The sequence below is a fragment of the Pipra filicauda genome, unplaced genomic scaffold (assembly GCF_003945595.2).
Source record: "Pipra filicauda isolate LSUMZ 115617 unplaced genomic scaffold, ASM394559v2 scaffold172_size1731463_pilon, whole genome shotgun sequence".
Lineage (NCBI taxonomy): Eukaryota > Metazoa > Chordata > Aves > Passeriformes > Pipridae > Pipra > Pipra filicauda.
The window spans coordinates 207,645-233,002 of record NW_024104240.1 but is presented as its reverse complement, the minus strand read 5'-3'; the positions used below and the strand labels follow the sequence as shown (position 1 = coordinate 233,002).

The following is a 25,358-nucleotide window of genomic DNA, read 5'->3' as shown; positions in this document are numbered from 1 at the left end:
ATGGGGCTGTGTTTGGGATCTGTGCTGAATACAGGGATGATAATGGAGATGTTTTTGTTATTGCTGAGCAGTGATCACAGAGAGCCAAGGCCTTTTCTGCTTTTCATACTGGCGAGGGGGCTGGGGGTGCATGGGAGGTTGGGAGGAGACAGAGCCAGGACAGATGGCCCAAACTGACCAAAGGGATATTCCAGACCACAGGACATCGTGCTCAGTGTACTAAGTGGGGGGAAGAAGAACTCGGGGGGTATGTTTGGGGTGATGGTGTTTGTCTTCCCAAGTCACCATCGCACGTGATGGGGCCCTGCTCTCCTGGAGGGGGCTGAACACCTGCCTGCCCACGGGAAGCAGGGAGTGGATTCCTGGCTTTGCTTCGCTTCCGTGTGCTGCCTTTGCTTCCCATGTTAAATTGTCTTTATCTCAACCCATCAGTTTTCCAGCTTTTACCCTTCTGACTCCCTCCCTGGTCCCGCTGGTGGGGGAGTGAGTGGCTGTGAGGGGCTTGGGTGCTGCTGGGGCTCAACCAGTTTTTCATCGGCTGAAAAACTCAGGATGCAGGAAGTATGTTCCCTCTCCCTGTTTTCAGGTTTCTCAGTCCTTGAAAGGAGACTTGCAAGCCCTCTACGGTTTATTTCCCCCTCCAACTCCAAAGCAAGCTCTTTATCCTTTCAGCCCGACATTGCTGCCATCCAGCTTTGAAAATGGAAGGATTAAGGGTGAACAGAGTATTTTTTAGGAGGGGGGTTGTGAGTGGGGTGTTGAATGGATGAGCTTCTTTTTTCTTCTCTAACAGTTTTAGGGGACATTGGCAGGAGAAATCATTTCACTGGCTTCTTTACAGATCACTGCTCAAGCTGACATCACACCTAACTTTGAGCAAATTGTACAAAGGCTTCACCCTTTGCCCTGAACCCCAGAAAAGAAAGGAGTCCATGCCTCTACAACCCCCTAGCTCAGCGAGGTGGTCACAGGGGTCCTCCTGCACCCCCTCCAAAGGGAACAGCACACATTTGATTCCACTGAAAAAAGTATATCCCCCCCAGACCCTCTAAAACGGGCCTTGGGTTTGCTGTGCAAACTTGAAATCTTTTAGGAAAGGAACAAAAAGAGCCCCAGGCTTCTGACAATAGCTTTCCTACATTATTTGAAGGAACAGTGGGAATTCTGTGGGAAAATGTGACACCTGGAGAGCTTTTACTTGCAGCAGGGTTCATTGCTCAGCTGCTGATTCTGTAGTCGGCTTCCTTACTAGATGCCAGTGCTTCCATGTAGGATTGCTTTACCTCTCTGATCCATAAGGAAAGTGCCAGTTATACTTGTTACAGAGTTTTTGCTGCCAAATGCTTCCCCAGCATCTTAGACCTGAGGCTCAGGTGAGCTAGTGTTTTTTGAGGCATGGAGCTGCACAGACGTATAAATTCTCCAATAATGCAAATATTAATACCTAGAAATGTTTAATGCAAAGCAGATAAGTCCAGGTGAAGAACTGGGGGGTGTAGTCCTGACTGTACTTTGTCTGTGTGTATTAAGTTCTCTTTCTGGGTGCATTTTATGATGACATGACCAAGTTTCAGTGATTTTTTTTTTTCCACCAAGTTTCGGTGATTTTTTTTTTCCTGAGGACACATTATTTTTTTTTCCACACAAGTACGTGTCTTCAGAAACGCTTGATTTTTCTCAGAGGCACTTCACTCACATTCAGCTAGCTGGGAATCCCAAATATAACAATCCTTTCTCTCATGTGCTCGTGCTCTGCCAGGCGTTCAAGCCCAGCGAGTGTTTGTGTCAGTGGGTGGTGAGAACTCGCGTGTTTCTGAAAGGTTTCCGCGGGACACAGGAACGTAAGTGACGGTGTTATGTCTGACTTCTTAAAAATTATGTTTGACGTGTCATAATAACACACGAGAAGCGCTTGGCTTTTACCTGTGCCCTTCCAGTTCTCGCCAAACCACCACACGGTGGCGGTGGGGACTCGCAAAAGGAGTCAGTGTATGAGGACCAAACCCGCCAAAGGGCAGATCCAAGCGGAAAGCATCACTACTACCCTGGAAGAAACTACGTCAGGACAGAAAGGTTTGCCTGCCTTTCATGTGCAAACACTTATTTGCACCACACTCGAGAGGCAGCACGGACTCCTTTCCAGTTATATGTACTAATAAATTTGTTCACTCTCGCAGAATCCAGCTACATAATTGAAAACATCCCACAAAACCAGAGCTCACTGAAGTGCCTCGTTGTTCACACCTGGGGCCGCCCCACCTGGGAGGTGACTCCCCTCAGTGCTCCCAGTGCCCTCCCACTGCTCCCAGTGTCACTCCAATAATTCCATGATTCCACCTCTTCCTGGGGCTTTTCCCTTTCCACAATGTGCCGTGGGGCTGCTGACAGTGAATCCCACAGCCAGGAGCACTGCAAAGCTCCTCAGTGGTGTGGGATAATGAAGAAAGGCTGAGTGTGACTGGCTGCCTTCTGATGGGGAACTGCTCTGCTCTTCCCAGTCTTCTCCACTACCTGAGAAGAGGGAATGATGTAACTTTGCTCTAATATCACCTAAAATCTTTGAATGGGGTTCTGAGCAACCTGGGCTAGTGGAAGGTGTCCCTGCCCATGGCAGGGGGTGGAATGAGATGAGCTTTAAGGTCCCTTCCAACCCAAACCATTCTGAGATTCTATAATCTACTGCTGAGGTGTCTTACTGCTATAACAGGGTGATCCTAAGGCTCTGGTAAGGGTAAAGAATTTCCTCTAGCCTGAAATCATAGAATCACAGAATCAGCTGGGCTGGAAGGGACCTCTGAGATCATCAAGTCCAACCCTTGATCCAACCCCGCTGTGGTTCCCAGCCCATGGCACTGATGCCACATCCAGTCTCTTCTTAAAAACCTCCAGGGATGGAGAATCCACCACTTCCCTGGGCAGCCCATTCCAATGGCTGAGCACCCTCTCTGCAAAGAAATTCTTCCTAATATCCAACCTAAACCTCCCCTGGCACAGCTCAAGACCCAGCCCTCTTGTCTTGCTGATGGTTGCCTGGGAAAAGAGCCCAACCCCCCCATGGCTCCCCCCTCCTGTCAGGGAGTTGCAGAGAGTGAGGAGGTCTCCCCTGAGCCTCCTCTTCTCCAGGCTGAACAGCCCCAGCTCCTTCAGCCTCTCCTCACAGCACTTGTGCTCCAGTCCCTTCCCCAGCCTCGTTGCTCTCCTCTGGACCTGCTCCAGTCCCTCCATGTCCTTCCTGAGCTGAGGGCCCAGAACTGGACACAGCACTGCAGGTGTGAAGCAGTGCCTGCCCTAACTCCTTCAGCCTGGAGGTGGGGATCTGCTCAGGCATCTCGTCCTCACAGCCCCGGGGGTGCAGATGTCAGCAGGAAAGTCTCTTCAACAGAGAGACCTGGTCTTGTCTGCAAGCACCACCTTCTCCCTCCTCCTTAGGGCACCGGTGAAGTCACTGTTTCATCACCATCAGGGCAGCCCACGTGGCTGCAGTGGGCAGTGACATCATGTCATGTGCCTGGGTGAGATGTTGTGAGAACAGGGAAAAGGTTTCTCTAATTAATGCTAATCGTAGTACGGACTGGAGGTTTGTGTGCCACATTCCTGTTAGAAGGAAAGCCAGGGATGCTGGGGCACTGGGAGCTGCCAAATTTAGAGAAATACCAATTTAAAAGGCGAGGTCCAGGGTGGAATGTTCATACTTTTTTCTTTCCTACTCAGAATAAAGGTTGTCAGTGAAATCAGCGGCAAAAATGTTGATTGTGGTGTCAACCCTTAAAACTGGTGTTCTGGGAGGAGGGCAGGCAGACGGGAATGTGCTCTCTGGGCCAGTGTCAGCAAGTCCAGACCACTGCCAGAGCCACTCCTTTATTCTGCCCCTGTTTCAGTGCACTAAACTGGGGAGGTGCCTTGGAAACTCCTCCATTAATCACTTCACCGACTGGTTAGACACAAATAAAAAGCAGCTGAGCTTCCATGAAGGTGAGAGAGAAACACCAACTGATTTTTGCTAAGATTAGGATCTTCCAAGAGAAGATTTCAACCCCAAAATAGAACTGCTATTTCGGATTTCTACACCTCCTGAATCCTTTGGTTTTCCCCTGCTGTAGGTGTAGGGAATGCTGAGATTCCCTGTTTTGAACCCCAGCATCAGAGGTTGTTTCCAATTATTCACCAAAGCAAGGCACTGAGGGTGCTGGATATCCAGGACACAGGATATGGACAAGGCTGAATCCATTGGTGTTGGGATAGTCTTGACAAAATAAATGTGAAGCCACAAGAACTTGCAGCCTTTTCTTCCAGGACAAGAGGAAATGGCTCTTTTGGACTTTTTCAACTGTCCTGGGGCTTTTAGATCAGTGTTGGGCACTGCTGCAAGTATGGCTGGATCGGGAAATTTTGGGGGAGGACTCATCACACAGTTTGGATGAGCTCAGCCCCTCCTGCCCCTCCCTTTTGCCCTGAACATCTCACTCAGCTAAAAGCTTCCTCAGCCAGGGAGATTCATTTAGGGCAGCCAGACAACGCTGTCTAAGGGGGATGAATCTGCAGCTGAGTGCAAAAACCATTCAGGGAGTGGCTTTTCCTTTATTCTCCACTGCAGGAGTTGATATTTCTGGACATGCAGTGGTCTGTGTGAGCAGCAGCTCCCCTCCAGATCCCAGCTGGTTAATCCTGCCAGCACAGCAGCACCAGCTCATCCAATGAGTTCACGTGCCAGTGCTTCAGGTCTGAGAGCTGCACGTCTGATTCTGAGGTGATTCGTTGCCCCACAGAAACGAATTCCTCAAAGTCTTTCTCTTGAAAGGACTTGCACCTCAGAGTCTGTGTGTGGGTTAGGAACACACTGGATTCCCAGAACGAGGTCACATCTTTGCCACTGCAGATCTGTGAAAGAATGGTCTGCTCTGGTGTCAGCTCAATGCTCAAATATTCCACCTTGGGGAGGCAAGAGAAGCTCTTGGCATCTGCCAGCCTGTTCCTGCTCTGTCCTGGCTGTGCAGCTGGGGCAGCTCCTGGATCATTTTAATGCCAAAGGAAGAAGATCCTGTTTGGGGTATTGCCCTGTGTTCTCAGGCACATGGATTCCTTTGTTCCTCTTGGCTAATGGAGCTTCAAACTGGCCCACCCTGGATGCTCTGTTTGCTCAAGGCCAAGCTTGGCTTTGTCCCCAAAGCTGGGATGAAGAAAGGAGGGACAGATGAGCAGAGTCCCTCAGTTTGGAGTGGTTTCTGACACAGGGATGGACACATGACAAGTGCCAAAGGGCATGGGGGCATTTGCCCTGGTAAAACAACACACCTAAAACCCAGGGCATCCCTTAGGGACACACACCATCTGTGTCCCATCCCGGGGCAGAGCAGAGAGGGGCCGAGAAACAGCTTCTGCATTTCCACAGCAGGAATTCCCCATCACTGTTTATGCCACCTGGGCCACTCCTATTCAGACCACCTGGATTTCTCCCACATTTCAAGCCCCACCTTGGAGGTCTGGGTACCTCACTCTGACACAAAGCTCACCCTGGGCTGTGTAATAGGTTTACAGTTCAGTTTTTTTCTAACTCCTTGCCCCTCCACGAGGAACAGTCCAAGGGTTTGAAAGCCAGGGAGACGTGGCAGCACCTGCTAGGAGGGAATAAGCAGGTGGAGGCTTGGCTTCCCTCTGCTTTTCCTAAGCACTTTGTACCTAGTGCTCAGATAAACACCATTTACTTCTTGGTGCTGCAAGACCGGGCAAGGAGGTAAAACACATGGATTTACAAACTATCTCAATAGTACAGACATGCAATTAGGAGTCAAACGTGGCCTGTGTGGCCTGATCAGTGGGTTTGGTTTGGGATTGCAGTGACAGAGCTGTCCAGCTGTGTTTGGAAAGCAGTGCAATAACGAGTCACACTTCTGGCTCCCTGCTCCTGCTGCTGACTTAGGGCAGGAGGGATTGAACCCAAGGCTGGAAGCAGTGGGAATGCTGGTGCTTCTGCAAGGCTTGCTCTGGTTTTTTTAACCCAGGTCATGGAGTTGGGCATCAAAGTTTTCCTTAAGCTCAGGAGCTTTGTGTGCCTTACCACAAAGTAAGTGGGTTTCAAGGGCCACATCCCTCTTGCACCCCATAAGCAGCTCAAAGCAGCTTCTGGGATCAACCCTCTCACTGCAGTTAATTCTTAAGTGTCCCTTGCACTAAAGAGTAGATGGAAAATTATTTGCAGTGCATTTGTGCTCTTCACTAGTCATGGAATATATTTGTTCCTCGCTTGACTCTTCAGTTTTGCTTTGCTCTTTTCCCCCAGCAGCTCAGCACTGGGATCTGCAATGGGCCCACAGGGTGTGTGCAGGGAGCTTAGTGGCTCCTGGGTGGAGCTTGGTGGTGACAGACACTGCTCCCGTGGGGAATTTGGGCTGGATTAACACCGGGGAACGGTTTGGGGGTTAGTGGAGACCACAGCCCAGCTGCTTTGTCACCCCCAGGGGTATTTTGCAGCTCCTTTGCACAGATCAGGGCAGTACCGAGCCACCAAACTCCTCCAGCACTGCCTCAAAACACAGCAAGGGGGAAATAAGCATCTCCAAAGTGGTTTTGGAAGCCTTTTTGCCTGAGGATATTGGGTAGATTTTCCAGAGAAATATGCCCAAATTGTTGTTGATGTTGTTGGTCGTGTTGTCCAGTTGCCTCTGACCTTGCCCAGCTCAGAGCTGATTTTCCCTGTAGGAGTTTCCCCATGTCTCTCCAGGGTGCAGGGCTAAGAAGGCTTTGCATTTTTGGGTGGATAATCAGTAAATCACTGGGTTTGCCAGACTTTTCCCCCCCTCCTCTTTACTTCTTTACGAACCTGCTGCTCCACTGAAACCTTGGCCATTTAGGAGGCAGGTGAAGCCAAAAGTTGTTACCTGGACTCTGTATTTTTACCCTTTATTTAAGCAAACTTGGACCCTGAAATTGTGAAACGAGGAAAACAACCTGGGTTGTGATTTTTTTTTAGTAATCCAACCACCCTTTCCACTCCCTGGGATGGGGTTTGGTAACGTGTTACAAATGGGGCAAGAGAGCTTTGGGGAGCATCTTGCAAGACTCACACCAGGAAATATTTGTTGATTCCTACCTCCCAAGAGGCTGGAATTTCGTGCTGGTACCCTGGGGTACCACTGGAGGAGTTTCACTACTTGGGGAAGCAGCTTTTCCCTCCTGAGGAATCATTTCTGGGGCCCCCCCGAGCTGCTTCCCCAACACATCAGTGTGACGTGTCCCCACGCCCCGGGGCTGCCCAGCAGCTCAGTGCTCACCTCAGGCACCCTGCAATGTAATAATCTGATTTTAATGGGTGGCCTTAGGCATTAAGACATCACACCATCCACTTCTGCCCACTGCTGCTGTTTCACTGGACGTTTGGCTCAGAGGTTTATGACAAACAGAGGGATATAAGACAGTGGGACACAAGCTAAGGGTTGGCTGCCTCTGGAAAACCCTCTGAAGGTGTTGGGCAGCTGCTCTCTCGTGGCTGCAGTGCTTGGTGTTTGCAGAGATGATGAGGATAAGTGGAAAAGAGGGAAGACCTTACTCTGTGTTCTTTAGAGGCTGCAGTTTCTTGATTATATACGAAGCTGGAGTGTTGTCTGCTCTGCTGGAATTGTCTCCTGACATACTGAAATCTGCATCCAGGATCTATGGATCATCTTCAGGATCAATTGTAGCTACAGCTGGATTGTGTGGGTCTGATATAGGTAAGAGCTGTGCACTTCTGTCCATTCTGAGCCTAAAGAGATCAAATATCTTGGAATTTGGGAGTTGCAAAAGGGTTTTTTTTAATTAATCAGTGATTAATTCCTCAGAATTTTGCTTTATTGACTTCTGGAAGAGTGGAAAACATGAGTAAACTGACCAGCAGAGATAAAACAGATTAGATATAATTATTAAATAAGTCATGCATCTTATTAATTTGAATTAATAGTAAGCATGTCTAATATAAAAAACAAGTTCTCTCCTTAATAAGTCATTTGGGCTTGCTGGTAGATTCCCAAAACACAGAGGGGAAAGAAAATACATTAGGGGGGAACACAGATTCAAGAGCCAACAGGAGGAAAAGTTTTACAAAGGCTTCTTGTCAGTTTTCTCCCACATCTCCAAAAATTTTTAAGATGCCTTGTGGAGAAAATCAAGAGAAATGGGATAAGAAAACAAGATACTTCTGTTTCCTGCAATTTTGAAAGTCCTTGGAAAATTTGGGTCCACTCATGAGAGGCTTAGCCCTAATGAAAATAATGGCTCTGTGTGAGCATTTCACAACATGGTAAAATGCCCCCTTCCCAGGTGGAAGTGCAGCTCAGCAAGTACATAAATAATACGTAATAGTATGTAACTAATCATGTAAGGGATGTAGAATGATTGCTCTGCTTTGCTTCAGATGAGTTCAAGAATACCATCCTCAGTCGTCTGACAACCTCCCTCTGGGGGCTTGTTCCTGGAAAAAGAGTCCATAAAGTCTTAAGGTATGGCCTGGACAAACACCTGCCTCCCAATGCCCACGAGCTGGTGTCTGGGAAGCTGCACGTTGTCCTCACCCGTGTGCACGACTGGAGAAGTGTGACCGTGTCCGAGTTTGCCTCCAAGGAGGACCTGATCCAGGTGGGAGCAGCCACAGCAAGGGGAGATGTGTGGGATTTCCTGCCTGGCTATGTCCCACAGCACAGAGTCAGGGAATGGGTTGGGTTGGAGGGGACCTTAAAGCTCATTTCATTCCACCCCCTGCCATGGGCAGGGACACCTCCCACTAGCCCAGGTTGCTCCAAGCCCTGTCCAACCTGGCCTTGGACACTTCCAGGGATGGGGCAGCCACAGCTTCTCTGGGCAACCTGTGCCAGAGTCTCACCATCCTCACTGTAAAAAACTTCTTCCTTATTTCTGATCTAAATCTCACCCTTTTTAGTTTCAAACCCAACCCTAACCCTTGTCTCATCCCGACAGGCCCTGGGGCCTCGCTGTAACCCACCCCATGATTTCTGCCCTTACCCCTCTGAATCCAGACAGGGTCACAAGCTGAAATAATACAATCAATCAGCCCTTTTACTTGCTGGCTGAATTATCCTGAGTATGCAGGGAACAAATTGAGGCATTTCACAGGTTCCCTTCCCACTTCTCCAGCCCTGGCTGTGGATGTCAGGCATGGTCTGGTGCACAATAGTGATGCCCAATAACCCAGCTGGGGGTCTCTGTTTTGGCATTCACAGATGAGCCACCATTCCCAAGGGCAACAGGTTTTGTGGCTCTTTGCTCACCTCTGTCCTTCCTGTCTCACCCACAGGCCATACTGTGCAGCTGCTTCATCCCAGGGTATTTTGGACTTTTCCCTCCTAAATTCCGTGGGGTGGTGAGTACCTTGTGGTCTGGAGACCCTGCCCCAGGTCAGGCCAAGGGCCCCTCTAGGCTGTGCTCTTTCTCCAGTGGTGGTACTGAGGATGTTTATACCTGTGTTTGCCACCAAAGTTGCTCAGTGCCACGTTCCCACAGTGTCTACAGAGGGAAGAAGGTGCCCCGAAATCTGACCTTACTGCAAACTGAGCGGACCCTCTCCCAAAATTGTCCATCCTTCCCCTGTCCCCAGGGTTGGCTCAACTCCTTTCTGCTGCTCTTCCCTCCCAGTTAAAGAGTGCTTTTGTGGCTGGAAGGGAGGAGGTGGTGGGTGTGGACCTGGAGCACACAAAACTGTGCTGCTCCTTCGAAAGGCACCTCTGTACTCCCAGAGCCTCAGCCTGGGTGGGGAAGAAACCCCAAATGGGACACAGCACTGCTCTCCCTGACACCAGGAGGGCCCAGGGTCCCCTGCTGTCCCTCCTAGCGTTACGTGGACGGGGAACTGGCCATGTGGAGAGCTGACTTCGTGTCCCAGAACACCATCACCGTGTCTGCGTTCGCCGGCGAATACGACATCTGCCCCCGGGACGGCGCCGCCGCCTTCTTCAACTTCCAGCTCTCTGACTGCACTTTGCACCTCTCCACGAGGAACCTCTGCCGCTTGCAGCACATTTTTCAGGTCCCCAAACGCCAAGTGAGCTGCTCCTACAGGTACCCAGAGCCACAAGCCCCCTTTTCTCTGGCCCAGCTGCCCTGACTGGCACCTCCCCCCTGCAGGTCATGGACCGGTTTTTTGCCTCTGGCTACCAGGACACGGTCTGCTTCTTAAAGAGACTGAGTAAGTGACTGGGAGTGAGGAGCAGGTAGGTTGGAGGCTTCTCTCACATTTTTGGGTTGCTGACAGAAGGTAAGAGTTGCTGCCAGTGCACCCAGAGGGTCCTGGGCAGAGGGATCCCTGCATCCCTGGCATTACAGGATTATTTGACTCCCAGCCTCTCCTGAAGCTCCCTGGTCACTCTCTGGTGATGTCAGATCTTTTCTCTGCCACAGTGGGCCTGGTAGAACTTTCTCCCAGGGAACTCAGGCCCCCAGGACCTGGACAGAAATGCAGACTTATGTGCCCTGTGAGGTGTTAGATAACCCACTGATCACAAAGCAGCAAAGTTTGGTGATCCCTGACCCCCAAACCCAACTCCAATTAACCATGGGGTCACCAGTATCCCTGTTTTCCAGTCAACCCTGGTCATGCCTCACACTGCTGGAGAACAGGTCGTTGAGGAACAGGCAGTGAGAGCTGGATTCTCTTCCCAACAGTTGATTTCCCTGTAGATTACTTCAAAGGCTTTAAGCTTTCATTCACCAGTGGATCACATCAGAAAGGTGAGGAGACCCTGCACTGGAAGCCAGAACTGAGAGAACTTTGCTCCAGAGCCACAGACCCTGAGGAGGTCACTGAAGAGAATCGAGGGACCACCCAGGCAGAAGATGAAGCCCCACATCACCTTCACCACCCCCAGAAGGGTAAAGAACCAGCACTTCCTTTACCCCACCAGTTTCCATGGGCTAAGTGACACTTGGCCCAGGGCTGTCACTGCCAAAAGGGGTTCTCTGGGACTTTGGAGACTCCAGAAAAGATGTGGGGACATCAGGAATGGGTAAAAAGGCCCCCCTGGGTGAGGGGTTATTAGTGAGGCTTTATGCTGAACCTGTTTTAGGTGAGGATTAAGGCTTGTAGCTGGCTCAGAAGGGCTCTTTGGAACAGCAGCTCTTTCCATGGAGAAAGCCATTTATTTACTCAGCTTGCAAGGTAATAACAGGTTCTGTCCACACATCCTTTCATTAAGGGTGTCTCAAGGGTTCCAGGGTCAAATCCAGATTTCTCCTTAGTCACTCTGGTTGCAGCCAGAGAAATTCTGAGTGCAAGGAAGGCACTGCAGAGCTGGAGGTAAACCTCTACCTGTATCATTTTTGAGCAACACAGGGCAGGTTTAAATCCAAGACTTGTAGTTTTCTGCAATCCTATGCAAAATAATGCCCTCTCCCATTTCAATTTTGAACAGAAAACCAGTGAATCCTCAGCATTTCAGTTCCCAGCTTGTGTTATTATTACTAGAGAAATACGAAGAAGTATCTGCTGGAATGCAACATTTTTTACAATTTTTTTATTTCCTTTTTCTTTTTGAGTCTTTCAACATTTCAGAATTTGTCAGCTTAGGTGAATTGTCACAGCTTTTTCAACATGCTGATTATTTAAAATGTTGCCACATAAATAAAAAGTAAAAAAAAAAAAAAAGACCTGAATATTGTTCTAGGAGGACCACACCAAACGAGGAATATGAAGAGGAAAGAACAGGACTGTTACCCTTCCAGCTCTAAAAGCAAAAGCTTGAAAAGCATAAAATAAAAGCAAGGAAGATCTTTCCATGGAAAACAAACCAGCTCTTGGCCCACTAAGAAGTGCAGGACACAGTATGAGGCTGTTGCTTCCATGGTTGCATTTTTAAAGGCTCCATCAGTCTGAGCTACGTGGAGCTTTTGGAAGCAACACAGTAGGAATGAGGCCTCTTTGGACTCCTGGGCTATCAGGAGTCTCTGTCTCTGGTTTGCAGCTGGGCTGCAACATTTTTCACTGAAATCAGTTTACCTGTGGGAGGAATCAAAACTCCTTTGTTAGGCCAGGGAGCAACCAAGAGATGAGTCTGGGCTCTCAGTCTCCAGAGGAGAAACACAGGAGGTTTTCCATATCCATGAAGGAAAAGCCCTGATGATCTAGGCCAGGAAAAGGCTGTTTTATTGTTTGTCTGTGCAATATCATTGATGTTGCCAAATCAGCAGGGGGATAAACTTGTGAACAACTTTTCTTGAGTAAGTCCTGTTTCCAAAGGACACAATCCACAAGGATTTGCCTCTCTATCCACATGCCCAGCAGGACAATTGCACAGGGAGTTGCACCCTCCTTAGTCCTTGCACTAGAAGCAGAGTCTGGCACAAAGCACCTGCAGCCAACAGCCAGGGCCACAGGCAGGACTGAGCACAGGCTTGGTTTTGTTTGGCTCCATTGCTTGGATCAGATTCTGGGATTCTTCCCTCCCTAGAGCTGGAGGAGCTCCTGCTGCCTTGGGATGCCTCCAAACTCTCATCCCATCCACCCGAGGCTTCACATTTCTGCTGAGTTCAAGGGGGCAAACAACAGCACAGTGGTGGGAGGGCAATATTTGAGGGATATCAAAACCTGCTTATCCTGTTGCCCTTTGGACAGCAGGAGGGAGGGAACAGCTCTGCTCAGGTACTTGAATCCAGTTTGTCTCACAGGAACTGCCAGAAGTGTCTGTCAGACAGAATAATGTGGTTTTCCTCCCTTTAGGGCCAGGCCAGCCACAGAAGAGCATTTTTGGCCCTGCTGCTGCCTTTAGCTCCAGTTTATCTTTCAAAGAGAGAATGAGGAACTTGCAGCCCAGCCTGAAGGCAGAGCCTGACCTGCACTGAGGAGCACAAGGATGTGACAGTGACAGTGACAGTGACATCAGCAGCACAGGCAGGACCAACAGCCCCTTCTATCCCTGCCCCAGACCCTGGTGCTTCCCGTGACCCACCTCAAAGGAGGCATTCCAGAGTGATCTATCCTGATGGGTGCAGCTGGGTTTCCAGTCTGCTTCCTTGGGGTGAAACAATGTCCTGCACAAGGTGATTCCAACTGATGCCAAGATTTATCCATTGCCTCTGGCAGAGCCTCCTGCTGCCCTTAGCTCCAAGCTCGTGCAGAGGAGGCAGCACCAGCTGTGCTTCCTTGAAAAGGTGAGGGATTAATAAAGCAAAAACCAGCTGATTTGAATATTGAGTTGTTAAATATTTCTCTCTTAGCAAATCTCTGCAGGTTTGGAGCAGGAGGGCTTTTTGTGGGACTGTTTTGGTTTGGGTGTTCCTTGTGGGTTGTTTTTTTTGTTGAAGTTCTCGAAGTTTTACTGAGCTTTTATGACTAAGCATCATAGGGGCAGGTGGGACACACAGGGTAGTTCAAACTGTGCTCCTGTTTGTGGCTGAGATTTGCAGACACATTTAGTGGATTTGGGTGTCCAAAAAAAAAAAAAAAGAAAATTTTCTTTGGGGGATTTTAATTCCCATTTGAAGTGTAACTGCTTGAGTCTAACTGAAGTGGGAATATCCTGCCTGGAGGTGCTTGCTAGGAAGCCCAGGACCTTTCCCACCCAAACCATTCCATGATTCTATGAAATAAGCATCCAGGTTTCTTTTTGCAAGCTCATTCCAGAGAAAATATTCCCAAGTCCCTGATTTCAACCAAAGATAGCAGAACTTGGTGTATTAATCTTTCACAGAGCATTCAGAGCTAACTTTGGATCTGTTTACATCAAAGCAGCCTTCAGCTGCTCCCCACATTCATGCCTGCAGTCCCCAGGGCCCTTTGGATGAAACTTCCCTCTGTTCCATTTCCCTTTGTGCAATTAAACAGGCTCTTTATTCACATAAACAGCTTGTGCTGTTGGGATCCATTTGTTGTCCATTGGGAACTATCAAACAGGGGAGACTCAGGTTGAAGCCAACCCATCAGTCTCTGATGTGCAGCTCGGATTTGGGACAGTTAAGAGAGCTGCCAGTTAATTCTCTGTACAGACCAGCAACACGGGGGGTGTTTGCCTGGGCCCTGCACTGTGGGTGGCTGCAAATTAGAGACAATTCCCTGAAAAGAACTAATTTATCTGTGAAATGTCAGGGAATGCACAGACTGCAGGACTCTGAAGTAGGAGGAGGTTAATCTTCAGGTTTCTCCATTCTTGTCCACGGCTGCAAATTTGAGGGGGATCCAAATGTTCTCCCACCTCCACAGGCAGGAGAAGCAGAGCTATGGGGGTGTGTGAAGCTCAAGGAGAGAGAATTGGTAAAGTAACTTCAGAGAACTGGACAAAAATTGGTTCCTGCCCAGTGTGATGCTCCCTAAGGCTTCTCCCTTGCTCAGATGAAACTGCTCTGGAAGTTTTTGAGTGGGAGGAAAACACTTAAAATGTGGCCTTTCATGGCAAATTCCTGCCCTGTAATCTGCATCAAAAGAAGGGATGGGAGGCTGCTGGTGATGAGGAGGGAGAGAGGGGAAGGAAGCAGGTGCTGGGCTGTGGGTGCCTGCAGGTGAAGCTGCCCAGTGGCTCCTGCAGCCTCTGCTGGGTCACAGGAGCAGCACCAGAGCTTTGCCTCGCCTGTCACGTTAGAGCAGGTCAGGCCTGAGCAGGGGCAGCAGCACTGGAGGCAGGATCAGCTCCCAAGTGAAAAAAAAACACCCTCCAAACTATTCCACAGAAAGCCAGCAGCCGTGCTGGTGTGTGAGATGAGCTCTGCTCTCACCCATCCCCTCCCGAGGCAGCAGAACCAGCGGCATCAGAGACCCCCAGGGCCTGTCCAGGACAGTTACCTGTGGGGACAAAGGGACACCTGAGTCGAGATCCACAGACCAGGAGCCATGAGCAGCCCCAGGGGTGTCTGACACCAAAGGGCTTTCTCAGAGCTGAGCAGTTTGTAGCTGTGTGGAATTGTCCTGGGCCAGTCTCCTTCCAGCTGCTCATGAAGGGACTTGCAAGCAGGTTTTGGGGAGATACGACTTAAAAGCTGTCGGTGTGACAAGATAAGTGCCTCAAATCCTTGAGAGTTTAGTGCCAAAACATCTCTCAGGATCTTGGTGAGCGTTCCTGATGTCGTGCCAGGGCAAAGCCCAGCAGATAAATATCTGGAACACGATTATGTTGCAATAGGGAAGCAGCACTGAGCTGTTTTGTAGCTCCTTTGAGATATCAAAATAATATCATGGGGGAAAAAAATAGCTATTTTTAATGTGGGCTACTCCAGATTTGGAGATTTTAGCCATGCTCAGCATCAGTGACCCATGGGTGAGGTCCCCCAGGGTTTCCCTCCTCTCCCTTTGCTGAGGGTTTGCATCCTCTGAGCTTCTCACCTCCTGTCCACAGCTCTCTTGGGCAAACCAGGCACCAAGGTTTGGAGGAGTTTATGGAGTCCTTGTACCAGGGAGGTGACACCTTCCAGCAGCCCCCACACCTTCTTCACCCTGCAAAAGTAAAATAAACAGCCTGAGTTTAATGATGGGCAAAGGCAGGAAAAGGTGTTAATGGTAAATGCACACTGTAACAATCTTTTCCATAACCAAGTGACCCTGTGGTGTTCCCACCAGCCATACCCACTCTCCCTGAGAGTTTGCCTTCAGGGAACACTAAATCCCTTCAGCTGTCTCACCACTGCTGAAGCCACGACCCCTGGTTTGTGTGTCATTCTCTGATGCCTCTCTCAGGGTGTTCTTACCCCTTCCTGAATAAAGCTGGAAGCCTGTATGGCTGCAACAGGATCCTGGCCAGGGGATCCTGCAGTCCATTCATCTGCTCCTTCTTCCACAAGCCTGTGCCCACAAACGACAACACAGAAGGATCAGTAACAGAAATAATCAAATAAATGCAAGAATCCCTCTTGTCCAGTTGCAGCTCAGGTAGATGCTTAAGCCCAGACCCAAGTCCAGCTTGAGCCACCCTTACAAAGACTCTTTGTGAGCAGCTACTGCAGATGTAGAAATATTTACTATAATAAATAACTCAATAATGTCTTAAATATAACACTGCTCCTCTTGAGGACTGCAGCAGCCCTAAACCTGAGCTCAGCACCCCAAATCCTCTACCTGGCAGGAAGTAAGGAGTCAGGCTCTCAGGGACCCTCCTGTACAGGCCGGGGTGTGTCCCCTTGGATTGGGTGGAGTTGTTCTTCCCACAGGTGCTCCCGAAGCGGAAATTGCCATCGAAGTAGTTGAATCCAAAGGCATCTGTGGGACATGGAGAGAAAGGGATGATGTTTGTGTCTGTCAAACATCTGCCCATCAGGTCTTGGGGTGGCACTTACTGTTCCTGTACAGGAAAAGGGCAGTGTCCTGGTACCCCTGGGAGAAAATGTCGTTCAAGACCTGCAAGGAGAAAGACTTGAGGTCACTGAAGAGCCCCAACCCAGGCAGGGCAGGGTAGGGCAGGATCTATCCAAAGCTGTTTGACCATGGAGGGTCGGGATGGCCCATTTGGGAAGGCAGCAAGCACAGGTTGGTTTCCAACCACAGAAACACTGGTCGTGGAATCACAGAATGGTTTGGGTTGGAAGGGACCTTAAAGATCATCTCATTCCATCTGGTCCTTTGCAGGTTGTGGACCCCCACCCCAGGTTGCCCACCCATCAGCAGTGTCCCCCCCAAATAATGTCCTGCCATAACAGCTGGTGCTCCCCCCCACCTTTGAAATCTGATTAATAAGTGGTGGAGATTGAGCTGAACCCTAAAGCTTGGGAAGGCAGGAGCAGAATTGATTTCTTTTAACCAAAACAAAGCTGGGAGAAGCCCTGGTGGGCTCACCATGGTGCTGGGTGGGAAGAGAGCGTAGCTGATCCTGCAGAGGTTCTCTATGGAGATCTGGACGCTGCCATTGAAGATCTGGAAGCAGAAGAAGATGGCAGGACAGTCCCGGGGGCAGATGTCGAGCTCTCCGGTGAAGGGGGACACGGTGATCACGGGCTCCTCCAGGCTGGACACGGGCTGCAGGCCAGTGAACCCCCCGTCCACGTAGCGCTGTGGGCAGGAGCAGAGGGAGGGTTTGCTTTGAGGGTCGTGGCAGTGTCACCAGGATGAGAACCAGCAGCTCCACGGGCGACAGAGAATCAGAGAATCACAGAATCACAGAATCACAGAATCGCAGAATCACAGAACCACAGAATCAGCGGGGTTGGAAGGGACCTCAGAGATCATCAAGTCCAACCCTTGATCCAACCCCGCTGTGGTTCCCAGCCCATGGCACTGATGCCACATCCAGTCTGTCCTTAAACACCTCCAGGGATGGAGAATCCCCCACTTCCCTGGGCAGCCCATTCCAATGGCTGAGCACCCTCTCTGCAAAGAAATTCTTCCTAATATCCAACCTAACCCTCCCCTGGCACAGCTGAAGACCCAGCCCTCTTGTCTTGCTGATGGTTGCCTGGGAAAAGAGACCAACCCCCCCCTGGCTCCCCCCTCCTGTCAGGGAGTTGCAGAGAGTGAGGAGGTCTCCCCTGAGCCTCCTCTTCTCCAGGCTGAGCCCCCCCAGCTCCCTCAGCCTCTCCTCACAGCACTTGTGCTCCAGTCCCTTCCCCAGCCTCGTTGCTCTCCTCTGGACCTGCTCCAGGACCTCCATGTCCTTCCTGAGCTGAGGGCCCAGAACTGGACACAGCACTCCAGGGGTGGCCCCACCAGCGCTGTGTACAGGGAAAGAATCTCCCACCACGAACCAGTCCCAGCACATCCTCTCTTCTTTCAACAGCATCTCTTCCCACCCTTACTCTTAATCCCAGGCTTTACGAGCTCCTCCAGCTGCCCTGCCTGTGGCACCCAGCCAGCCCCTCAACCAGGTGCTGTAATCCACAGCAGTAATTAAGATGGGAATATAATTATTTTAATTCACAAAGGTTTGTAAAAAAAAATAATTTGGCAGTTGTGAGCCAGTTCAAACATCGCCAAATGCACAGTGCTGTATAACTTTCAAGTCCTGAACTCGAGCAGTAGGGCTCCCACTTTAATAATTGTCTGTAAAGCCCTGGGGGATTGCTCACTGGGCAAGGAAAATGTCATTTGCTGTGTCCCAGAAGGAATCTGAATTTGCCATCCACCTCAGTGGGGTTTGAGGTTGCAGCTGATCAAGTTAAATGTTCATGAAGTGACGGTGCAGGGGGGCCTCACACAGCAATCATGGACCCAGGGAATGGTTTGAGCTGGAAGGGACCTCAAAGCTCATCCCGTTCCACCCCCTGCCATGGGCAGAGACACCTTCCACTAGCCCAGGGTGCTCCAAGCCCTGTCCAACCTGGCCTTGGACACTTCCAGGGATGGAGACCTTAGAGCCCCTTCCAGTGCCTAGAGGGGCTCCAGGAGAGCTGGAGAGGAACTTTGGCCAAGGCCTGGAGTGACGGGACAAGGAGAATGGCTTTGCACTGCCAGAGGGGAGGGTTAGATGGAAAATTGGGAAGGAATTGTTCCCTGTGAGGGTGGTGAGGCCCCGGCACAGGTTGCCCAGAGAAGCTGTGGCTGCCCCACCCCTGAAAGCTCTGGAAAACACTGACGTGCTCCTCCTTCACCCAGACAAGCACAGGGTATGAAAATGCACAGGGCTGGGGGAGGATCCTCCCACAGACTCTCGGTGTCTCAGCCATGCAGGTCTGCACCTGATCTCAGTGACACCTGCACTGCAGGCAGACCCTGCCCAGGATAACTGGATTATGTCTCTAATTCCTGAGCGTGGGATTCCTCTCAGCTCACGTTGGAGATCTGCAAGGCAAGACTGAGTCATCCACGCTCTGTCTGTGGGCAAAGCAGGAGAGGCCTCTCCAGATGGCAATTCCACCCAGCTATCACCTTAGGATGGGATGGAGAACAAGCTGAAAGGCTTTATCCTCCTCCATTAGCTAAAGAAAAAGCCTGGACCTACATAGTCCACCCTGCTCAAGGGAACATGAAGTTCAAACCCAAGAACACGCTGCTGGGAGCGTGAGTTTTATTGGAAAGATCACTCACCACTCCTCGGTAGGATGGAGGGATGAATCCACAGTAAATAGGAAGGAAGCAGCTGCAGAGGAGAGCCTGGGGGAGGAGAGGGATTGCAGAAGTCAATGTTCCTGTCAAAGTTCCCCTGGACAAAAGCTGTTGACTGGGTGCCTGAAAATTCAGCCTTGACAAAGTCTGGAGCCAGGCTGCCAGTGCCACCTGGACTGTGGCAAGAAAGGCTTCAAGAAGGGCAAAACAGCTCATTTCGTTAAAGTTGAAGTAATTCTCTTGAGCAGGGCAAAGCCCTTCGGATTTTAATTAATTTTAAAAATTAAATTTATTTAAATTTAATTAAAATTGATTTAATTAAGCCCTGCCAGAATTAATAGGTGTAAATCTACATATCACTGTCCAACACTGCCCTGTGAGAGTGGCAAGGTGAAGCTTTGGGGCCATTGTTCATCTTTGCAGGTTTTTGGACAAAACCAAGACACCCTCACAACTCATCCTCATCCTGCTGGGATTTGTCAATGATAAAGCCACTGCTGTGGCATTTGCAACTATATTCCAGCAACCCCATCAGCTGGGAATGAGCTCCCTGGGCTCCTGGGTTGCCTAGAAGAGGCACCACGGGGTGAACTCCAACATCTCCATGGAGTTGCCACCCTCTGCTGTCACCCTGTGACAAGCAAGTTTAAGACCTCACAGTCTTTGCCCCGGGATTCTTCCCCCAGGTAATTAACCAGATAATTAACTGCTTAATCAGCTGCTTGTTGTTTGGCAGCAGCTTTGTCCAGCTCTTGCCTCCCAGGAAAGTGCTGAGGCAACAAGGAAAACCACTGCCAATGGGATTTGGCTGAGGAGAGGCCTCTCCAGAGAGCTGAGCGCTAACAGAGCTCTTAAAGAGTCATCAGCACTAATTAGAGTATCAACATCAGCTTTATGAGGCTGGAAAGAACCCCACTGCTTTTTTAGCATGATTTGTTCCTGTCTGACTCTGGACCTCACATCTCCCTCCCTCCAAGACTCAGGGAGCTTATTGTGGTAGGACCACAGCTCTGGCAGAGCTTCTTGATCCTCTCAGCAGAAAATCTGGCAAGCACTATAATGTTTATTACTCAGGGTAGAAAACAGTGCAGTTAAAAACACCAGTTTAGGTTCCTGCACCCCGAGCAGTGGGCAGAGATCTTCCTCAGCATCAGAGGAATGACTGTGTACCTGAATGAGCTCCTCTTTGGAGCTGAACTCCGAGGCCATGACATTCTGGCCATCTGCCACCCGTGTGAGTGAGATGTGCAGCCTCCCTGAAGCCAACTGGTAGGAATCCTCTGGGAGCATTCGCTGCAGAACAGCCTTGATATTGGCCAGCAAGCTGCACTTGGGAGAGAGGGGGCCCAGGATGGTTTTCCTGACTTCTGCTGCCAGGGCAAAGAAAAATTCCTTCAGGTCATCTGAAACAGAGACAGGGGAAAGACAGAGAGAAAGTCAATATCCCTGCTGCCCTACCAGTTATATTTTTCATCCTATTCCTAACACTCCCCACAAACAAAGCCTCTTGCAGCCCTTCTGTGTGACCCCAGGATGACATTGCTGGGGAATGTTGTGGCAGGGCAGAAAAGGGGACATCACCCCCACGATGTCCTCAAAAGACAACGTGTTGCTGAGTGTGACCCCGTCTGTGAAATCCCCGTCTGCACCGGAGACAGGTGCTCAAGGGAGGGATTAGGGAAAGGTTCCAAAGAACTCTGCAGACAGAGTTATAGGTGCCAATGTGACCTGCACAACACGTTCCTGCCTTCCACCTCCAGTTTTCCAGCTGCCTGGGGGAGATGGGATGGCTCACGGATGAGGATGAGGGGCACCTACTCTGTGTAGGGCTTTCCTGCAAGCCAAGTGTCCTGGGACTCCCCGCTCACCTGAGCTCCCCCAGCCACCTGTGAGATGGTGTTAATAACCATTACATGTGTCTGCACATCCCAGGAGCTGGATTAAAGGAGCAGAGCCCTGGCCAAAGGCTCAGGACACTCTGGGTTTTAAAGGCTGTGCAGTGATGGGGAGGAAGAGGAGTGCAGCAAACTCCTGATCCCAGGGAGGGAGTTTGGTCTGTGTGCTGACATGGGGAGCTCCCCTGGGGGAATATCCCACCCTGGGGGTTAAACTCCTTCAGCAAAAAGCTCATGTAGCTCCAAAAGAGCCGTCCTTGCACCCAGGGGAGCTCCCTGGGGCCCTGCACTGGCGCGAAGCCTCAGCACCACAGCTTTGTAGGGGCAGAGGTTTCCATGCTGTCTCATGAGACTGCTTGGACAGACAGACGGATTAGATGGAGTGTCCCGAAGGCACCTGGAGCCACACAGGTATTAAGAGGGGTTATGTGTGTTTGAGCGGATGCTGAGGCCATGTGGTGATGATTAGTGCTTGTCAGGGTCACACGGGGTCCTCGGGGATCCCAAAAGAGCCAGAGACACCCCAGGGAGGTGGTGCACCCACAGGGCGCTGTCTGGCTGCTCTGTATCCTGGGAATGAGGAAAATGTGGAAAAACTGCCCACAAGCTGCTGGGTAGGAGGTGAGAGACGATCCCAGCTTGGGGGCTTTGGTTCGGGGCACGCAAGGGATGACCCTGGCAGCAGTGCCATGTCTGTCCCTGCCTGCAGCAGCTTGGTGACCAGGCGTGTCCCCAGGAGATGACCTGTGGGGTGGCAGAGGACAGACTGGCTCGGGGAGCTCAGACCTCCTCACCCAGCCCAGGTCAGGGCAGGGGACAGGGACCTGACTGCAGCCACCCCAGGGACACCAAACACACCTTTCACCCTCTTTTTGCCCCAGTGTGAATTTGACAGAGTTTGTGCCACTTTCATTTTCCTTATTAGAAACCCAACCAGCGTCATCACTACCCAAAATGTCTTTTCTTCCCCTGGGGAAGGTATTTTGAGCACAAGATCATCTCAACCCCTCTAAGTGGAGGGTGCCTTTCACCCCCATGGAAGCAGAGCCCTGTTTCAGGACTGGCGCCCCCAGTAAGAGCAGTTCCTAAATTTATTTACCCTGTTGGACATCCCCAGCTCCATCCATTACACCAGCATGAGGAATCAGGAGGAAAATTTGGGGCCCTTGCTGATTTGTAGAGGAGTTTACCCCATATGGGCAGAAATGTTTATTTCTGCTCTTTCTAAATATATATATATATAAATATATATATATACACTGCTGTTCCATCAGGCACATCCCACTGATGAGCCCTTGAGCTTTTACCACAGGGAAAGATGCTCCATTGTCTGGAAATGGGAATTGCAGCACCTCTTCCCTTGTTCTGGGAAGGTTGGGTGGGATGACTCAAAGTGACATGCAAACAGGGCTGTCACCTCTGTGGATACCTGTGAACACCACCCATGTCCCTTTGTTGCTAAGGAACCCAAGGGACCTGATCCATAGGGACAAAGGGCCTTTCCATGGGCATATCCCATGGAGATGCCAAGTCTGCAGCCATGTAGACTTTCTTTGGGACACATCTCAGCACTCCTCAGATCTCGTAGCAGAAGGGAAGTTCGGCTCCTTCAGCAGGAGAAGGAAAATGAGCCAATGGAATACAGGCACATCCAGATTTCCCCACACAAGCATCTCCCTCCCATCTGATAATGAACACTCAGACTGTCACAACCTGCTGTTGTCCCCTTATACCACCCAAAATTGCTCCAGCTTGGCTGCCAAAAGTGACAACACCTCGGATTTCTTCAGTGCCTCACGAGCGATAGGAATCACACCAGCATTGCATCCCTGTTGCCAAACACCCCTGAAATCCTCAGGAATGACAGAACCCTCTTACTCTGCATTTTGGGTGTCAGAACCACTGCCTTTTTGGTGTTAGAAGACAAGGCCTCACTTCATTTGCAGCTCTGGGTGTACATGTGGCCAACAAAAATCCCGCCTCCACCCAGACACCAACACGTCATTTTTTCACCTGTTTATAAATTTTTAACAAATTTAAAGAAATTAATGTTCATTGGTTCTAAATTACGTCATTCCTTTTCATTAATTATTATTCTACCCACTACTGGTTATTAATGCCTCATTGCTCATGCTAACTAGTTCATACTTTTAGTCTTTTTGGTATCTTTGGTGGGGACTTTCTGACACAAACATTGAGCCTTTGTTAGACTTCTTTGTCATCTGCTGGTTTCTGCAAAAGGTCCTGGTTTCCAGATGTCCAGTTTCAACAACACATCTTTCTCTCACAGGCTTTGTTCACTGAAGCCTATCAAGGTTAACTTTAAAACTTACAGTTTTAGCCCTTTTCCCAAGCTGTGTTCTCACAAAAGTTGCTTACGACAACTTTTTGCTCCGTGCCGGCTAAAAGCGATTTAAGGCCTAACACGCAACCTGTGATCAATGAGAACAACTAATTAAAGGGCTCATTAGGACCATTAAAAAAAGAATTAGAAAAGTTGTATCATTTGCAACACCCCCCCCCCCCCGGCACTTCGAGGCACCATTTTTGAAATAAAACTCTCCAGGGAAAGGAAATGGAGGTGAGGGTTTCCTTACCCAGCCCGATCCCGCACACGACGGCGGCGGCGATCAGGGACCCCGCTGAGGATCCATAGACCTTGCACGCGGATTTGAGGAGCTCGGGAGCCAGTTCCAGGAGGGACTGCACCACCCCAACCTGGTACAGGGCCAGGAAACCACTGCCCGAGAAGGAGAGCGAGAAAGGGGTGCTGGGAGCCCGGAGATCCTCCACAGCCATCCCGGGATCCAAGCGCTGGGTCCGGCTCGGTGTCTCTGGTTGTCCTTTTTCACCAGGTGAAACTCAGGCTCTCTTCTGCTCTGCTCCCTCCAGGCTCATCTCTGGTGCAGAGGAGTCCAGAAGATGGATTTTCTGCCTCCTTTTATGACAGCTCCCCGAGGCGTTGAGATTCCTGAGCTATTTTAATTGCTGCCTGTGCTAAAAACAGAAATTTTCCCCTGATCAAAACAGCTCTTATAATCCTCAACCACAGCCAGGCTGATGCTCAGGGCTGAGTCAAGGCTCCCCTCTCATTCCAAGGGGTCTGCAGTGCCCCAGGAGCTCTCCCAGAGATAGTTCTGATGTTCCTGTGCCCGGCACAATTGGAAACATCCGTGCAAAAATTCCTCTTTGCTTTGTGCTTTCTTCATCAAAGGGTGTTTTCCTAAATAGGATTCTCCATTAATCCTGGCTTAGGCACAGCTCAGTACTGAGTGAGTAAAGGCTTGTATAAGACACTTAAAGCCAGAGGGTGTTACACAAGGGGTGGATGCAGGGCTGGGTTAGGTTTGGAAATATTCCTTATATTTGCTCCCCATTGGAAGGGTTTTTCCTTGCCTGACTCTTGGATATTATTTGGGGGGGTGTAAAAACCAAAGAGCTGGGTTTGTTTTTCTCTCCCCCTCCCAATGAGGTCCTACAGTAGCACCACATTCCCCCAATCTGTGGTTACAGAACCAAAATCAAAGTGCATTTGGGCTGTCTGCATTTCCTGGGGTATAGTTAAAAAAAAACCATGGAGAAATCCAGTAGATTTCTTGTGTCTTTTCAGCCTTAATGCTCCAATGCTGCTGCCAACATACAGAATAAAAAATGCCATTTTCAACAGAAGTGTTTAATAAATATTGGTAAATATTTATGTTTATGTTGTCCAAATCCATACAACCTGAACTGTATGTGAATACTACATATATTGAAATGAGGGATTTGTCTATACAACACTGGCATGTGGATGATGACAGGCTGAAGGAACAAACTCTCCTTCCCCATGTCATGCACCAGCCTGGCCAGGACGATACAGGGAAACAGAGGATGGTCCCAGCATCCTGATACAACCTTTGCAGGGCGGTTTCACCCCCAATTTTTATACATTTTAACTTGTCCTCTCCAGCTGTTGCTGCGTCCCCACGACAAGAGCTGTGTCCTGGGAGCAGAGATGTGCCAACTGTCCCTGGGTTGAAGTGTCACTGGTGGACATTGCCTGAACCCCAGGTAAATGTGACAGCACAGCCAGGGCAGGTCTCTGGTGCTGCCTGGATGTCAGGACACACAGCAGCAAGTTCTCAGCTCCAAGACATGTTGAATAATTATCTGAGTTATCCTGGAGGTGAACAACTGCTTGAATCAGGGCTTTCAGATCACAGCCTTACTGCAGCTTCTCATTTCTTGTCTTTCCAGTGTTTGATGTTTTGTATCATCCCCTCCTTGGGTGAGTCTCCCACACATTCCAGCCTTTCCACCAGCCTCCTGGTGATATCTGAGCTTTGAGCTGTGTGATTCAAGCCACTGGCTCCTGCAGCCCTTGGGAAAGCAAAAATCCTTTCATTTAAAGGACTTTCTTCCAGTACTGCAAAGGTCAAGAAGGACAAAAATATCATCTCTTGCTGCAACTGGTCCAAACACTCCAGAGCATCGGAAGTGCAGGAGTGTTTGCACACTGGAAGGAATTGTTCCTGTGTTCCCTGGGGGTG

The 25,358-nt window shown here is 49.9% G+C and overlaps 2 protein-coding genes across 2 annotated transcripts; one reads left to right on the top strand and one right to left on the bottom strand.

Annotated features, from left to right (window-relative positions):
• Positions 1-7,850: 7,850 nt before the first annotated feature.
• Positions 7,851-10,179, top strand: LOC113992022 (patatin-like phospholipase domain-containing protein 1). The gene is made up of 4 exons (XM_027728871.1): positions 7,851-7,854; positions 8,387-8,607; positions 9,818-10,027; positions 10,111-10,179. Exons 1-4 carry the CDS (start codon positions 7,851-7,853, stop codon positions 10,177-10,179), a joined length of 504 nt encoding a protein of 167 aa, XP_027584672.1.
• A 1,306-nt stretch (positions 10,180-11,485) lies between these two features.
• Positions 11,486-23,938, bottom strand: PNPLA1 (patatin like phospholipase domain containing 1). The gene is made up of 9 exons (XM_027728893.2): positions 23,427-23,938; positions 20,105-20,337; positions 18,917-18,982; positions 16,733-16,945; positions 16,237-16,297; positions 16,019-16,159; positions 15,652-15,745; positions 15,290-15,400; positions 11,486-14,752 (listed from the first exon to the last, which is right to left on the bottom strand). Exons 1-9 carry the CDS (start codon positions 23,626-23,628, stop codon positions 14,749-14,751), a joined length of 1,125 nt encoding a protein of 374 aa, XP_027584694.2. The 5' UTR covers positions 23,629-23,938; the 3' UTR covers positions 11,486-14,748.
• Between the last annotated feature and the right edge of the window lie 1,420 nt (positions 23,939-25,358).

Bases quoted from the DNA above. Each gene is read 5' to 3' on its own strand.
- LOC113992022 (XM_027728871.1), top strand. The intron at 8,608-9,817 runs GTGGGAGCAGCC...TGTCCCTCCTAG, and splicing joins CCAAGGAGGACCTGATCCAG to CGTTACGTGGACGGGGAACT. The intron at 10,028-10,110 runs GTGAGCTGCTCC...TCCCCCCTGCAG, and splicing joins TTCAGGTCCCCAAACGCCAA to GTCATGGACCGGTTTTTTGC.
- PNPLA1 (XM_027728893.2), bottom strand. From the start codon at position 23,628: ATGGCTGTGGAGGATCTCCGGGCTCCCAGCACCCCTTTCTCGCTCTCC. The intron at 18,983-20,104 runs GTACACAGTCAT...CTCCTCCCCCAG, and splicing joins CCAAAGAGGAGCTCATTCAG to GCTCTCCTCTGCAGCTGCTT. The intron at 16,160-16,236 runs GTAAGTGCCACC...CATGTCCCACAG, and splicing joins CCTTTTCCTGTACAGGAACA to ATGCCTTTGGATTCAACTAC.